At 47.5% G+C, this 17,931-nt stretch overlaps 1 protein-coding gene across 2 annotated transcripts in view; it reads right to left on the bottom strand.

Moving 5' to 3' along the window:
* Window positions 1-2,863: 2,863 nt before the first annotated feature.
* Window positions 2,864-17,931, bottom strand: part of LOC137546849 (C4b-binding protein alpha chain-like) — an 865,201-nt gene continuing 850,133 nt past the window's right edge. For both annotated transcript variants that reach the window (XM_068269787.1, XM_068269786.1), the window contains exon 18: window positions 2,864-4,091. In XM_068269787.1, the coding sequence (XP_068125888.1) occupies window positions 4,040-4,091 (52 nt within the window). In that variant the 3' untranslated portion in view covers window positions 2,864-4,039. The remainder of the gene's footprint in view (window positions 4,092-17,931) is intronic.

Below are 17,931 nucleotides of genomic sequence, written 5' to 3'. Positions count from 1 at the left end.
GGCAGTTTTAACGGGGAGGCAGCGAAAATGGAAGGCAAATGTAAAACAAAAAGGAATTATCTCACCCAATATGGTTGTCTTGGTTCTGATCAGGATGTGATCGACGTCTGTTGTTTCTGCCAGCGGGGCTGTTGTGGAAGAGGGTTTTTGTTATCTGGATCATCCAGCGGCCATTCTTTAATGTGCAATTTAGGGAGACCCAGTGTATCACAGAACGCTGTTAAATCCTCCGGGGGGGGGGGGGGGGGGAAAGGAACGCGGAATTGCCCTCATGCTTCACTTGCAGTTGGAAGGGATAACTCCATCTGTAGAAGATGTGTCTTTCTGTTAGTGCATCAAGGACAGGTTGTACAGCTCGTCACATTTGTAAAGTAAGTGGAGATAAATCCGAGAGGATGGTGATTTTCGCACCATCAAGCTCCACGTGGCCTCTGTCGCGGGCCGCGAGCATAATATTCTAGTAATTCTGCACACTACGTCCCTCGGTCTATCAGGATCGGTACTCACTGGGCCCAGAGTGCGATGTGCTCGGTCGATTTCGATTGGAGAGTCCTTAGAGTTTTCCCAGACACATACTGAATATGCCTATCAGGGTAGGGACAAGATCCGGGGTTTTGGTTGCTTCAGGGATTCCCCTCACCCGTAGATTATTTCTCCTCTGGCGATTTTCCTGATTGTCTATTTTCAGGAAAATGTCCCTTATCTGTGAAGTGTGTCTGTCGATAGTGGCTTGCGTGGACTTCTGCGTTTTGCACCAGGGATTCCAATCCCTTTTCTGTCTTCTCTACTCTATGGCTGACATGCCTAATCTCAGATTTGACCTCTTCCAACTCCCTCCTGTATGTAGCTTCTATGCTGCTGACGTACCTTTCGAGATCGTCTTTAGTGGGTAAGGACCTGATATACTCTTGTAGGTCCACGTCCACGTAGGAGTCAGCGCCCTCAGATCTGGTGGGAGATGCTGGAGGTCTGGTAGCGTTTTCCGGCAGCGAGACACTGCCCGGTGAGGTTTCGGCCTTGTCGGGTGGGGTAGTCTCCGGCGCAATCTTGGAAATCGCATCCATGCTCGCTGATCTGGTAAGCAGGCGTAGAAACTGCTGGATATTGCCAGTTTTAGCGGGGATTGCAGCTCCTGAGTTCTCCCTCTTCTTTCTGCCACCCATAGAGAACAGAATCTAACGCTAATTTAAGCTTATACGAGCCTCAGGGAAGGCGGCTAGCGGTAGCTCTCACCAGAGAAGTCCGACGCAAGCCATGAGCAAGCCACGCCCCCATGGTATGATATTTTAACCATGAAAACCTCCCCTCTCGGTTCAAAGGTACTTGAAGCTATATACCCTGAACAAGAATGCAGATCAAATGTTTAACTGTAGTTTGAATGGATTTGCTGCATGCTTGTTTCAGGTGGGTTATTCAGAAACTACTGATGCCTGAAAGATCAGCAGGACTGCCAGGCAACATAAATTGTTTAAAGGGTACAAAATATGCCAGCCTCCATATCAATCTCACTTCAGGTGTCCCTGAAATCCTATTAACATCTCAGCAAGCACTTAAAGCAAACCTGAACTGAAAATTAAAAAGTAAAAAAAAAAAAAAAAGCATACACAAATCATACTAACCTCCCATGTAGTCTACTTTTCCACCTCTTTTTCCTCTCCCGTTTTGTTTGTCCATCATGATCTATGGAGTTCTCCGACCTCCATTTTAAAAATGGCAATGACCCTGTAACAGCTTCCGGGTCAGCACACTGTTGAACTGTGATATCGCCTACTTGAGCCATAGGGAAACATTAACATTACCTTGCACATCAGTTGTTCTTTCCGTTATAAGTGACTGCAACTGATATATGGAATGCAAGACAAAAAAAATCGAGCGCTCTATTTTTTGTCTTGCATTCCAGATTGAATGACCACTGCAGTGGATTTTAAAGTGCAGCACCCAATTTTTAATTTTGATTCTAACCACATTGAAGCTCCACTGCTCGCTCCTTCTGTTCACAGAAGTTATTCACTACACTATCTCAGCAACGGATATATAACTGACAGCAACTGATATATCTCAGTTCTGCCAAAATTTTCTCAGAATAGGAATTGACAGGAGATTTAAGTATGCAATATTAATTTGCAGGTACATCATGCGGAACAGCAGAAAACTTAATTGGCTGTAGCTTACTTCCCTGCAGCATCTTTATGCTAGCAGGTGCAGAAAAAGAGCAACCAAGATTGTCTCTGACCCCTCTCATTCCATCTTCAGGAGTAAGATTCTGGTCAATAGCAGCTAAAACTTCTGACACAGGAACAGCTTTTTCCCGCAGGCGGTAACCATGTTTAAAGTGAACCAGAGACGAAGCACCCTCATGTATTTTACCATATATATCAGTGGGAACATTAGAGAAAACACCTACCCTGCTCTCTGTTTCATTCTTCACTGCTCACCCTGCATCTTATCAGCCCTGATAAAATCCCTGACTGAGCATTCAGTCTGGCTTTGCTCAGGAATCATTATAACTGAATCTGTCTTCTCTGATGTCTCTTCAAGCCCAAGCCTGCCCCCTTCTGGCTCTGCTATAATGACTCAGCTATAATGATTCCTGAGCAAAGCCAGACTGAATGCTCAGTCGGGAATAGGTGTTTTTTCTAATGTCCCCACTGATATATATGGTAAAATACATGAGGGTACTTCGTCTCTGGTTCACTTTAATGCAGAGCCATGCTAGATCTCCTAGGTCTTGAAAGCATTCAGCACAGAACTGTAAATTAACATTTCTCACCCTGTTCACTGCCATTAGAACATTGACTTTGTGTCTGTTAAGCTACTGCCGAGTCAAATTCCTTGTAAGTGCAAATAAATGAATTCTGATGTGTTTATTTGAAATAATTTTACTCGGTTCAAGTTCACTTTTAAGATCGCAGTCCACCCAAATTAATCGAGTTTGAAAAGTTCTGTAAAGAAGAGCAGGCACATATTTCACAGCTTAGATGTTAGATGTGCAAAGTTGGTTCAGTATCCTAAAAGACTCAAGGCTGTGATTACAGCAAAATGTGGTTTTACATAGTACTGACACAGTGGCGTGAAGATCCTTTAACCTGTTGCCGCCCACGTCACGCCAATGGGCGTGGCCATGGCGGCAGCCCCAGGACCGGCTAATGCCAATTGGCGTAAAGTCCTGGGGCTGTGTTTTGCAGGAGATCGCACGCACGGTGCACGCGCATCTCCTGCTTGGTGGGCGGAGCGGACTGAGACTGTTAGATGGCGTAATCGCCGTCTATTTACATGTACAGCGCTGCAATCAGCAGCAGCGCTGTACTGGGGACATCCCTGTGACACGGCTCTCCCCTCCTGAGCAACAGAGGTGATCGGCTGTCATAGGCTGAAGCCTATGACAGTTGATCACGGGGATTGGCTAGCAGGGGGAGGGAGGGAGGGGTGTTTACAATTAATAAAAAAAAAATTACATTTTTGACAAAAAAAAAAAAAAACATCCAATAAACAAACAAACATTGGGGGAGTGGGGGGGGGGGTCGATTAGACCCCACCAACAGAGAGCTCTGTTGGTGGGGAGAAAAGGAGGGAAGAATCACTTTTGTGCTGTGTTGTGCCGCCCTGCAGCTTGGCCTTAAAGCTGCAGTGGCCAATTTAATGAAAATTTGCCTGGTCTTTAGGGGGGTTTAACACTGCGGTCCTCAAGAGGTTAAGCATTTCAGCTATTCTGTTTTATGAACTGGTGCTGTTATATATTTCACTTGACTGATATAAGTGGCATTCAGTAAATAAAACTGGAAAAATGTGTTTGTGTCTTCATTTCAGGTAACAAAGCAAGAAAACACAAAACAGCAAAATGTAAATATTTTGAAGAGGGTGATTTTTTTTCTTTACCCACAGTATGCACAACACATGTTATATATAGCCATCTTTATGAGTAGAGACTCAACTATAAAAGTGATAATTCAGTTTACAGCAAAAGATTTGTTCAGTGCAAGATGATATTTTTGTTTTTTTTTCAGGCACATCAGATATTTTTTCTGTTCTTCAACTCTTTTTATGGATTGCAATGACTATATTGAACACTAGGAGTATCAACTTGGTTCTTCCTACAAAATAAAAGTAATAACATAATCAGCAAGAGAACACACGAGTTAATTAGGAAATAATATATTAAACCAAACTTTTTTTTCCAGTTTTGACACGAGGAAGAACTGTATGATCTGTCCAGTTGATCGGAAGAAAAATCGTTCACTACACCACCAACGAACCAATGTTTACTTCCTATCCATCACAATCAACAAGAAAATCCAAATTTTGGTTTGATGAAAATCCAATCGTTCGTAATCGATTGTGCCCATCAACAGAGATGGTTTACAACCAATCCAATCAGAATTTCTGATCTAACGATTTTCGCTAGAAATGTTACTATTAGTGGCCACCTTAACTCTTTCTATTTTTTCTTATTGTCTGAGAAAAATATTTATTTCTATGGAACGGATGCACTAATTAGTGAATTTTATGCTTGCCTTATCTCTAATTTTCAGGGTCTGTGGATTTTACCCCAAGATTTGCTAGAGGCCTCTTTTCCACGGGCAGTTGATAGTCAGTGAAATACCTCTCAAACTCTCACAACTGCTCACTGCTGCCTGGTACCTGCTTGCTGAGCACAGTTCAACTGCCCGTGGAAAATAATAAGTCTATATGAAAAAGTATATGTTTATTTTGTAGCAAGTTGGGCACATAAATAGAGATGGCCCGAACGGTTTGCATGCGAACTTGTTCACGCGAACAACGTGGGTTCGCGTTAGCTTCAAAATGCGAACATATAGCGAGTTCTACCCGCCCCCTATTCTACATCATTGGGCTAAACTTTGACCCTCTACATCACAGTAAGCAGACACAGGGCTTACTTATAAAAGGCAGCAGCGTTGGCCATTTTCTCACTCTGTCTGCTGCTGCTATAGTGAAAGAAGAGAGAGACATTGAAGAGATAGGGAAAGCGTTAGTTAGGAAGTCTTGTTAGCTTGCTCCTTGCTGATATTTATTGCTGAAAAGCACCACAAAAAAAGCTCTTTTGAGAGCTAATGTTCTTGTGATGTGTTTTTGTGTGTGTGTGTGGCCCACTGACACTGCATATACAGTCCTGTCTGTTGCAGCTGGCCCTTGCTAACTGCTATACTGTGCCAGGCCCAGCACATTCAGTGCATACCGTTTCACTGCACCTGTATACCAGCACTCAGTAACTTTAACTGCATCTCTGTGACTGCACATTGTATTATACCAGTCAGTGCATACCTTTCACTTAAATGGATGGCAGACTTGCCCTCCATAACAGATTCTCGTGATAGGATTTCAAGTGTATTCATCTCATCATTATACAGCAGTCAGTGCATACCTTTCACTGCATCTGTGTGACTGCACATTGTATTATACCAGCAGTCAATGTATACCTTTCACTGCATCTGTGTGACTACACATTGTATTCTACCAGCAGTCAGTACTTTTCACTGCATCTGTGTGACTGCACATTGTACTATACCAGCAGTCAGTACCTTTCACTGCATCTGTGGGACTGCACATTGTATTATACCACCAGTCACTGCATACCTTTCACTGCATCTGTGTGACTGAACATTGTATTAGTCAAGTCAGTGCATACCTTTCACTTCATCCCCCCCAATATGGACAAAACAACAGGCAGAGGCAGGCCACCCGTCAGGTCTGTTCGAGGTCATGCTGACGTGATTTTGTGCGGCCCTGGACCAAAGTACAGTGTTCATAAGGCACGTGCCATCAACTCCCAAGATTGTCAGGACGTAGTTGACTTTTTTTTTGTAACAATATAGGTTTTATTGGTAGAAAATGAAGAAAAAGCAAGAAAACAAACAGCAGTGAAAGCTTGTAAAGCTTATAAAACATCAATATAACATAGGTATTACAGGTGATTGGGGGACACAGAAACAAAACAGAGAAGAAATTCTTGACTGATACGAGGGGTCAGAAGAGACTCCCCCGAAGGGAAAGTTTAAAGGGAAGGTCCAAGCAAAAAAAAAAAATGAGTTTAACTTACCTGGGGCTTCTACCAGCCCCATGTAGCCATCCTGTGCCCTCATAGTCACTCACTGCTGCTCCAGTCCCCCGCTGGCAGCTTTCTGACCTCGGAGGTCAGGGCCGCATTGCGTACATTTTTACGCATTCCCGCTAGTGCAGGAACATTAACATATACATTTTTATGCGTTAGTGGTGCAACGCATACATTTTTGTTCCTGCACTAGCTGGAATGCGTAAAAATGTATGCAATGCGGCCCTGACCTCCGAGGTCAGAAAGCTGCCAGCGGGGGACTGGAGCAGCAGTGAGTGACTACGAGGGCACAGGATGGCTACATTGGGCTGGTAGAAGCCCCAGGTAAGTGAAACTCATTTTTTTTTTTTTTTGCTTGGACCTTCCCTTTAAAGCTCGTCTTCTTATAAGGGTGTAGTATCAAGTATAGAGTTCATAAAGTCCATTTGCCTAATGGAAGATCATAGTATGAAAGAAAAAACAGTAGAAACCCCCTCCCCAACCAAGTTAATACATAATATCTATACAGTGGAGAAAAGTAAAAAGGTTAGCATAAAAGGCTAGGCACTGCTTTAGGATTATAATTTACAAGATACAAAAGCTAGTTTCCTGAGAGAGGACTATTCCAGGGTAATGAAGGGAAAGGGACCATTAAGGTAGAATCAACCAGGCAGCTTAATTGGCAGCCTCTCGTATCGAGGGAGGATAACCATGTATACCCCATAAGACAGAGACGTAGACCAGGAAAGGCATAAAAGAGTCTCCGCCCCATTGGGGAAATCTAGCTGGACATCAGGTTCCTATAATCAGCAGTGTCTTTGAAATCAAACTAGAGGGACAAAGTTTTAACGTATTTGGTAATTTGTTCTGCTTTGGTATGAATAAGGTCCTCAATATCCGCAATGGTTTGAACTCTTTCCAGCCACATTTTAACTGTTGGAGGGGTGGGAGCACGCCAGAGGACCGGGATACAAGCTCTAGCTGCATTCAACAGGTGACAAGGGAGTGATTTTCTGTGCCTTCAACCTATTTTGGCCATCCTATGTAATAAAAAGGCCTCTGGTTCCCAGGGAATATCACACTCTGCAATTTGTTTAGTGAGTGTTTGGATCTCTTTGCAGAAGATCGTAATTAAGGGACAATTCCACCATATATGTATCAAGTCGCCGGGGGAACCCCCACACCTCCAACAGACATCAGGAACAGAATCAGCAAACCTATGAATGGCCGAGGGGGTACGATACCAATGTGACAAAATGTTAAAGTTGCACTCCTGAGTGGAAACATTAATAGAACTCTTGTGAAGTAGTTCACAAACTTTAGCACAGTCAGGGATAGTAAACTCTTTTCCTAAGGCGGATTCCCAACGTTCTTTGAACAAAAGTGATAGGGATAGGGTTTTGTCTAAGAGTTCCTTATACAACCTGGATAGTAAATGCCTTTGTGGGACCTTTAGTAGACATAGATTCTCAAATGATGTTAGAGGCCGAGAGACCTCAGAGAGGTCCTTCAGGGACAACAGATAACTGCGAATCTGGAGATAACACCAGAAGGGGATAGAAGTCTCAGAGTCCCGGTTCAATTCCTCTAGAGTCTTTGGACCAGGAGGGGCCCTCCCTGATATAAAATCTTTAATGAGAAGGTCTGGGGATTTGGAAAAGTCACTCAGGAAGTTCTTGTCTGTGCCCAGGATAAATTTCCCTTTATGTCTTAAGGAAGTCAGAGGCCCTGGGATAGAGGAAATCCTTGATTCCCTACAAATCTGGGCAAATTTAGAGAGAAGATGATTTAGTAGAGGGTGTGTGGAAAGATCAGCAATGGGGAGGCCACAATCTTTAATGGATGGAATCCAAAGGATCCATTTAAGGGAGGGGCCAAAGATTTCCTCTTCCAGGTTAACCCAATCTTTGGTGTCAGCATTACAACGCCAATCCAAAATTCTCGATAGAAATGAAGCTTGGTAATATCGGAGAATATTTGGGAGGCATAGCCCTCCTTTGTCTTTGGGGTATTGAGGGTAGGTTTTTCTAACTCTGGTGGGTTTACCCAACCAAACAAAATTAATCAGAACATTTTGGAGCTCCAAAATCCAGGCCTTTCTGAGGAAAATAGGAACCGTCTGAATAATGTACAGGATACGAGGTAAGATCATCATTTTTAAGGTGGCAATTCTGGCAAACCATGAAAGTGTCCTCTCCCTCCACCCATCCAAATCACCTCGAATCTGGGATAATAAGATGGCAAAGTTATATTTAAAGAGGTTCTTGGCATCACGAGGAATCTGGATACCCAAGTAGGTAAATTTATCAGGGGCCCAGGTAAATGGGAAAGAGACTTTACACTGTTCAACCAGCTTATGTGGTAAAGTAATTGCCATAGCTACTGACTTGGAGACGTTTATTTTAAGATTGGAAATAGTTCCAAACAGATCAAAGGCAGACCATAAATTGGGCAGCGTAATCAAGGGCTGAGTCACGTAAAAAAGCAGATCGTCTGGAAAGGCAGTGACCTTGAATTCCCTTTTACCAATGGGGACACCGTGGATGGTGTCGTTTTTCCTAATAAGGTTTAAAAAGGGCTCAAGAGAAAGGATGAAGATGAGTGGAGAGAGAGGACACCCCTGGCGAGTTCCATTTTTAAGCGAGAAACTATTGCCTGTTTGCAATAATTTTATAAAAACGTTTTAAATCGTTGTTCAGTAAAGAGATCGGTCTGTAACCAGAACACGAGAGCTTGTCTTTCCCCTCCTTGTGGATGACTGTAATGTGAGCGCCCAATAATTCTCTAGAATGCGTTTGATCCGTGGTGACAGTATTAAAGGTTTTATGAAAATAGGGGCCTTGCAGTACTGTATAGTTAGCCCATCTGGGCCTGGGCTTTTTCCCGTGGGGATCTGTTTTAAGGCAAACAGAAGTTCGTCGTTTGTAATTGGGGATTCTAGTAGTTTAATATCATCTTCACCTACTTTTTGCAGTCCATTTTCCTGTAAAAAGGCCTGGATTTTTGTAGTTGACTATTTAACACAGAACACCTCATCTTCCTCAGCTTCCGCACGGAACTGTGACATATCTTCCTCTTCCTGCTCGGATTCTGGCACAGAAAGGACCTTCAGCGCAGCTGGAGGCATTGTCAGTGAGAAGAGAAGTCGCCTGGGTCAAAAAAGTGTTCAGTATCTCACCTTTATCAAAATGAATGAGGCATGGATCCCGGAGGGCTACTGCCTGCCTGAAGACTAAGTCAGTCCCCACACACAGCATCTCTGCCTGCACGCCGTGTGACTGCCTGGCCAGAGACTAAGTTGGTCCCCACACAGCATCTCTGCTTGCAGGCCGCTTGACTGCCCTCTCCGCCACCACCAACAGGGTCCAGGACTCCAGGTGGATTCCTGAATTTTTAATGCCACTGCCAGCAGCGGCCGCTAACAAAAAGAATAATAATTTTTCTGGTGCGTGTACATGCCTGCCTAATTTTTCTGGCTGCACTGCGGCTGCAACAACAAAAGAAAAGGCATATACATCATGTGTCAATTCCCCTTCGTGATCTTGCCGCGTATCACAATGAAGCAATAACCGGCTATATGAGTGTGTTGGGGGGCACACCTGACCAAAGATAATAAGGTCATTGCTTCATTGTGGACAGACAAATTCAATCAGCTGGACAGTCACTGTTGTTCTGTCATTGAGCTACCTCAGCCCGACCATATGGGCTTGAAAACCACCATCTCCTGCACTCTCGCCATCGTGCGCACCAATCCAGCACGGCCATCACTACACAAACAGCTGTTTGTGGTGCGTTACACAGTGAGTTTGGTCTGTCAGTGTGAAGCAGTACACTACTTACACTACCTGCTGATCCATGTCTACACACGCAAGATGTTTTCAAGCACGTTATGCCTCTAATTTAGGAATGCAATGTGATTTCTGCCCTTTAGGGATTATAACGCTGCTGTGAATCAAATCCGTAATTTTCCCAGGGACTTTTGGCTTGTATCCCACTCCGCCATGCCCCCCCTCTAGGTGTTAGACCCCTTGAAACATCCTTTCCATCACTTTTGTGGCCAGAAACAGTGTTTGTAGTTTTTAAAGTTCGCCTTCCCATTGAAGTCTATTGCGGTTCGCATGGTTTACGTGAACAGAAACTTTTGTGGAAGTTCATGTTCGAGGTTCGCGAACCAAAAATCGGAGGTTCGAACCATCTCTACACATATATGAACATGTTTCAAACTGCACAAATTGTGTTACTTTCCTAGTAACACGCAGTAGCCTGTGTTGCACAAGTTCTTGGCACAGAAAGCCCAGGTAATTAGCTGCAAGGAGCAGCAACATTTATTACTTATTTTCTACACCTGCACACACTTATTGACTGGCCGGTTGCAATACTCCAAGTCTTGACTGAGCCTATTATAATAAAGGTGGCCACTAATGATCCAATCTTTTTCATCCAATATTACCATTTCTATGTAATATAAAGTAGCTGCATGGAGTATCCATTCAGTATATTCACTCAATTTACCCTTATACTACACAGATTTGGTAAGATTGGATGAAAAAGATTGGATCATTAGTGGCCACCATAAGGCCTCTTTTTCACGGACAGTTGAACTGTGTGCTCAGCAAGCAGTTGCTAGGCAGCAGTGAACAGTTACCAGGCAGCAGCAAGCAGTTGTGAGCGTTTGAGAGTAGAGATGGCCCGAACATCAGATTTTGGGTTCGCGAACTTCTGCAAAAGTTCAAGTTCGCACGAACTGGGCGAACTGCCATAGACTTCAATGGGCAGGCGAATTTTAAAACATACAGGGACTATTTCTGGCCACAAAAGTGATGGAAAAGTTGTTTCAAGGGGTTAACACCTGGAGGGGGGCATACCGGAGTGGGATATATGCCAAAAGTCCCTTGGAAAATTACGTATTTGATGCAGATTAGGGTTATAATCCCTAAAGGCCAGAAGTCACATTACATTCCTAAACTGGAGGCATAAAGTGCTTTAAAACATCTTGGGCCTGATTCACAAAGCGGTGCTAACAGTTAGCACCCTGGTGAAAAGCCCTTTATCACACCTAAACTCAGTTTAGGCATGATAAGTTTAGGTGTGATAAGTTTAGGTGTGATAAGTTTAGGCATGATAAGTTTAGGTGTGATAAGTTTAGGCATGATAAGTTTAAGCACCAACTGCGTTAGCACCGCAGTGCACAGCTGATCAAAAGTTTTGCGCTAGCAAAGTCTGGTGCACTTCGCATAGAGTTTAATGGCGCTGCTTTGCGTGCGGGACTTTGCACGCTATCTACACTTATCTAAACTTAGCATGCCTAAACTTATCAAACCTAAACTTATCACGCCTAAACTGGCTTTTCACCAGTGTGGTGCAAAGGTTATCACGCCTAAAGTCTCTAAATGGGTTAGCACCGCTTTGTGAATCAGGCCCCTTGTGTGCATATACATTGTTGCATAGTGTAAGTAGTGTACTGCTTCACACTGACAGACCAAACTCTTTGTTTAACGCACCGCCACAAACAGCCACAAAGGGTTGTCATTAGCTGACACTCTCAGGACAAAAAATGTCAGTCCTCTCGGCAACAATGTTTGTGTAGTGATGGCCGTGCTCATATGCACGTTGGCGAGAGTGCAGGCGATGGCGCTTTTCCAGCCCATATGGTCAGGCTGAGGTAGTTCAATGACCAAACAACACTGACTGTCCAGCTGAACGAATTTGGTCTGTCCACAATGAAGCAATGATCTTATTATCTTGGGTGGGCCCCCAACACACTCATATAGGTCTTTGTTTCATTGTGAAACACAAGCCCCTTTACCGCGACAAGGTAATGATCATGAAGGGGAATTGACACATGTGCATGTCTTTTGTTTTGTTGTTGTTGCAGCCAGAAAAAATTAGGCATGTACACACACCAGAAAAATGATTATTTTTGGTAGCGGCCACTGCTAGCAGCGGCCTTAAATATTCAGGATCCACCTGGATTCCTGGACCCTGTCAGTGGCGGTGGAGAAGGCAGTCAAGAGGCTTCCAGGCAGAGATGCTGTGTGGGGACTGACTTAGGGCTGGTGCACACCAGCGCGTTTTTTTAAAATGCTAGTGGTTTGAAAACTGCTTGGGTAATGTATTTCAATGGGTTGGTGGACACCAGAGCGGTTCGTTTTTTTCACAAACTCAAACTCGGGGGCTGCATTTTTTAGATTTCTGAGGGGTTTCTGCCTCAATGTTAAAGTATAGGAAAGTGGAACACCGCTCTGAAAAATGCTAGATCAGAGCGGTTTTCCAAGCGTTTTTGTTACAGAAGCTGTTCAGTAACAGCTTTACTGTAACAATATATGAAGTCTGCTACACATAAACACTCCAAAAAATGCTAGGCATGTTTACAAAATCTCTCTAAACATGCCTAGAATCGCTCTGAAAATCTGCTTCAAAAACCTCCTGTCCTTGCCTGTGTGGACATGGGAGGAGGAGAAGGATTACTGGCACCTCTTTCCCTTTGTGCTATGACATCACCCTTAAACGCAGTGTAAAGCATACTTGCCAGCTTGTTGTGCAAGTGCTGCATCCTTTCTGTCTTCTGGTAATTTTGGAACATCTCCGCCACTTTGTGCTTATGCCGAGGGTCTAGTAACATTGCCACCCGGTAAAGATCTTTCTCCTTTTTATACGGGGGTTCCTCAACAGGCTGGACAGCATAAAAGACTCCATCTGCACAAGGTTGGATGCTGACCTAGTCATCATCTCCTCTGCCTCATCCTCACTTATGTCAGGGAAGTTCTCCTCCTTCCCCCAGCCACGAGCAATACCATGGGTACCCAAAAGGTGAGCAGCACAAGCCCCCTGTGACGCCTGCTGTGGTTGTTCTTCCATCTCCTCCTCAAAGCCACCTTCCTCCTCTGACTCTTTTTCCCCAGACTCCTCCTCCTCTTCCCCTCCTCCCTCCTCACAGTGGTACCAGTATGGCTAACCTATATGGGGGGCACGCAGTGGCACCCATATGGCTAACCTATATGGGCGGGCAGTGGCACCCATATGGCTAACCTATATGCTGCGGGGGCAGTGGCATCCATATGGCTAACCTATATGCTGGGGGAGCAGTGGCACCATGACCACTATATGGCAGGCTAAGGGGGTAGTGGCACCACCATATGGCTAACCTATATGCTGGGGAGGGGGTCAGTGGCACCCATATCTGGATAACCTTTATGATGGGGGGGGGGGGCAATGGCACCCATGTCTGGTTAGCCTATATGCTGGGGGGCAGTGGCGCCCATGTCTGGATAACCTTTATGATGGGGGGGGGGCAATGGCACCCATGTCTGGTTAGTCTATATGCTGGGGGGCAGTGGCACCCATGTCTGGCTAACCTATATGCTGGGAGGGGGGGGGCAGTGGCACCTATGTCTGGCTAACCTATATGCTGGGGGGCAGTGGCACCCATGTCTGGCTAACCTATATGCTGCGGGGGTAGAGGCACCTATGTCTGGAAGTATATGCTGGGAGGCAGTGGCACCCATGTCTGGCTAACCTATTTGCTGGGGTGGCAGTGGCACCCATGTCTGGCTAACCTATATGCTGGGGTGGCAGTGGCACCCATGTCTGGCTAACCTATATGCTGGGGGGCAGTGGCACCCATGTCTGGCTAACCTATATGCTGGGGGGGCAGTGGCACCCATGTCTGGCTAAAGTATATGCTGGGGGGCAGTGGCACCCATGTCTGGCTAACCTATATGCTGGGGTGGCAGTGGCACCCATGTCTGGCTAACCTATATGCTGGGGTGGCAGTGGCACCCATGTCTGGCTAACCTGTATGGTGATTGGGCAGTGGCACCCATGTCTGGCTAACCTATATGCTGAGGGGGCAGTGGCACCCATGTCTGACTAACCTATATGGGGGGCACACAGTGGCACCCATATGGCTAACCTATAGGGGGGGCAGTGGCACCCATATGGCTAACCTATATGCTGGGGGAGCAGTGGCACCACCACCACCATATGGCAGGCTAAGGGGGCAGTGGCACCCCATATGGCTAACCTATATGCTGAGGAGGGGGGCAGTGGCACCTATATCTGGCTAACCTTTATGCTGGGGAGGCAATGGCACCCATGTCTGGTTAGCATATATGCTGGGGAGCAGTGGCACCCATGTCTGGCTAACCTATATGCTGGGGGGGGGGGGCAGTGGCACATGTCTGGCAGTGGCACCCATGTCTGGCTAACCTATATGCTGGGGGGGGGGGGGGGGGGGCAGTGGCACCCATGTCTGGCTAAAGTATATGCTGGGGGGGCAGTGGCACCCATGTCTGGCTAACCTATATGCTGGGGGGGGGGGGGGGGGCAGTGGCAATCATGTCTGGCTAACCTATATGCTGGGGGGGCAGTGGCACCCATGTCCGGCTAACCTATATGCTGGGGGGCAGTGGCACCCATGTCTGGCTAACCTGTATGCTGGGGGGGGGCAGTGGCACCCATGTCTGGCTAACTTATATGCTGAGGGGGCAGTGGCACCCATGTCTGGCTAAAGTATATGCTGGGGGGGCGGGGCAGTAGCACCCATGTCTGGCTAACCTGGCTAACCTATATGCTGGGGGGGGGGGGCAGTGGTACCCATGTCTGGCTAACCTATATTGCTGGGGGGGCAGTGGCACCCATGTCTGGCTAACCTGTATGCTGGGGGGGCAGTGGCACCCATGTCTGGCTAAAGTATATGCTGGGGGGGGCAGTGGCACCCATGTCTGGCTAACCTATATGTTGGGGGAGGCAGTGGCACCCATGTCTGGCTAACCTATATGATGGGGGGGGGCAGGGGCACCCATGTCTGGCTAACCTATATGCTGGGGGGCAGTGGCACCCATGTCTGGCTAACCTATATGCTGGGGGGATAGTGGCACCCATGTCTGGCTGACCTATATTCTGGGGGGAGGGGGGGACGGTGGCACCCATGTCTGGCTAACCTAAATGCTGGGGGGGGGGCAGTGGATCCCATATCTGGCTAACCTGTATGCTGGGGGGGCAGTGGCACCCACGTCTGGCTAACCTATATGCTGGGGGGCAGTGGCATCCATGCCTGGCTAACCTATATGCTGGGGGGCAGTGGCACCCATGTCTGGCTAAAGTATATGCTGGTAGTAGAAGAAACATGGAGAAGCCTTACAGCTAATCTCGGTTAGGTTTACTCGGGGAGGGACTGAGTTGAAAATTGGGAGTCGCTGGCGAGAGTTGTTGGGGCTGGAGGGGGGCGGTGATGGTCGGTATTAGAGTGTGATGATGGGCCCCTGGGAAGGAGTGGATGATGGGGTGACTGTGAGTGGTACGTTTGGGACGCCTATGTTTGTTGGATGATTCTACAGGGTACAGATACCCTTCAAAAGAGAGGTTGGAGAGATGAGAGGAGTATATACAAGATGTTGACGGGGCAATTGTATAGGATTGTGATATGAGAAGGATAAATAGATAACTGTCTCAGCAACAGTCATGTAATTGTGAGGAAAAAGAGTTTAATGGTGAAGAAAGTTACAGTTATGCTTATTTAGCTCTTACCAATCTACGATGAATAAACGATGATGATCACACATTTCAGTTTAGGGGTATGGCAAGAAAAGAAATTGCTAATGCCCCATGTAACTGATTACTCATGAATTTGGGTCTGTGTGCTGAGTTAAAAAAAGAAAAAAAAAAAAAAAAGTATATGCTGGGGGGCAGTGGCACCCATGTCTGGCTAACCTATATGCTGGGGGGAAAGTGGCACCCATGTCTGGCTAAAGTATATGCTGGGGGGGCAGTGGCACCCATGTCTGGCTAACCTATATGCTGGGGGGGCAGTGGCACCCATGTCTGGCTAACCTATATGCTGGGGGGGGGGGGGTAGTGGCGGGCACGCAGTGGCACCCATATGGCTAACCTATATGGGGGGGGGCAGTGGCACCCATATGGCTAACCTATATGCTGTGGGGGCAGTGGCATCCATATGGCTAACCTATATGCTGGGGGAGCAGTGGCACCACCACCACCATATGGCAGGCTAAGGGGGCAGTGGCACCACCATATGGCTAACCTATATGCTGAGGAGGGGGGCAGTGGCACCTATATCTGGATCTGGCTAACCTTTATGCTGGGGAGACAATGGCACCCATGTCTGGTTAGCCTATATGATGGGGGGCAGTGGCACCTATGTCTGGCTAACCTATATGCTGGGGGGGGCAGTGGCACCCATGTCTGGCTAAAGTATATGCTGGGGGGCAGTGGCACCCATGTCTGGTTAACCTATATGCTGGGGTGGCACCCATGTCTGACTAACCTATATGCTGGGGGGGGGGGGGCAGTGGCAATCATGTCTGGCTAACCTATATGCTGGGGGGCAGTGGCACCCATGTCTGGCTAACCTGTATGCTAGGGGGGGCAGTGGCACCTATGTCTGGCTAACCTATATGCTGAGGGGGCAGTGGCAGCCATGTCTGGCTAAAGTATATGCTGGGGGGGCAGTGGCACACATGTCTGGCTAACCTATATGCTGGGGTGGCAGTGGCACCCATGTCTGGCTAACCTATATGCTGGGGTGGCAGTGGCACCCATGTCTGGCTAACCTATATGCTGGGGGGGCAGTGGCACCCATGTCTGGCTAACCTGTATGGTGGGGGGGGGCAGTGGCACCCATGTCTGGCTAACCTATATGCTGAGGGGGCAGTGGCACCCATGTCTTGCTAACCTGTATGCTGGGGGGGGCAGTGGCACCCATATCTGGCTAACCTATATGCTGGGGGGCAGTGGCATCCATGTCTGGCTAACCTATATGCTGGGGGGGGGGCAGTGGCACCCATGTCTGGCTAAAGTATATGCTGGGGGGGCAGTGGCACCCATGTCTGGCTAAAGTATATGCTGGGGGGGCAGTGGCACCCATGTCTGGCTAACCTATATGCTGGGGTGGCAGTGGCACCCATGTCTGGCTAACCTATATGCTGGGGGGGGGGCAGTGGCACCCATGTCTGGCTAACCTATATGCTGGGGGGCAGTGGCACCCATGTCTGGCTAACCTGTATGCTGGGGGGGGCAGTGGCACCTATGTCTGGCTAACCTATATGCTGAGGGGGCAGTGGCACCCATGTCTGGCTAAAGTATATGCTGGGGGGGGCAGTGGCACCCATGTCTGGCTAACCTATATGCTGGGGTGGCAGTGGCACCCATGTCTGGCTAACCTATATGCTGGGGTGGCAGTGGCACCCATGTCTAGCTAACCTATATGCTGGGGGGGCAGTGGCACCCATGTCTGGCTAACCTGTATGGTGGGGGAGCAGTGGCACCCATGTCTGGCTAACCTATATGCTGAGGGGGCAGTGGCACCCATGTCTGGCTAACCTATATGGGGGGCACGCAGTGCACCCATGTCTGGCTAACCTATAGGGGGGGGGGGGCAGTGGCACCCATATTGCTAACCTATATGCTGCGGGGGCAGTGGCATCCATATGGCTAACCTATATGCTGGGGGAGCAGTGGCACCACCACCACCATATGGCAGGCTAAGGGGGCAGTGGCACCCCATATGGCTCACCTATATGCTGAGGAGGGGGGCAGTGGCACCTATATCTGGCTAACCTTTATACTGGGGAGGCAATGGCACCCATGTCTGGCTAACCTGTATGCTGGGGGGGCAGTGGCACACGTCTGGCAGGGGCACCCATGTCTGGCTAACCTATATGCTGGGGGGGGGCAGTGGCACCCATGTCTGGCTAAAGTATATGCTGGGGGGGGGGGCAGTGGCACCCATGTCTGGCTAACCTATATGCTGGGGGGGCAGTGGCACCCATGTCCGGCTAACCTATATGCTGGGGGGCAGTGGCACCCATGTCTGGCTAACCTGTATGCTGGGGGGGCAGTGGCACCCATGTCTGGCTAACCTATAT

Source organism: Hyperolius riggenbachi, chromosome 2 (genome assembly GCF_040937935.1).
Source record: "Hyperolius riggenbachi isolate aHypRig1 chromosome 2, aHypRig1.pri, whole genome shotgun sequence".
NCBI lineage: Eukaryota > Metazoa > Chordata > Amphibia > Anura > Hyperoliidae > Hyperolius > Hyperolius riggenbachi.
This window is presented reverse-complemented; position numbering and strand designations above follow the sequence as displayed.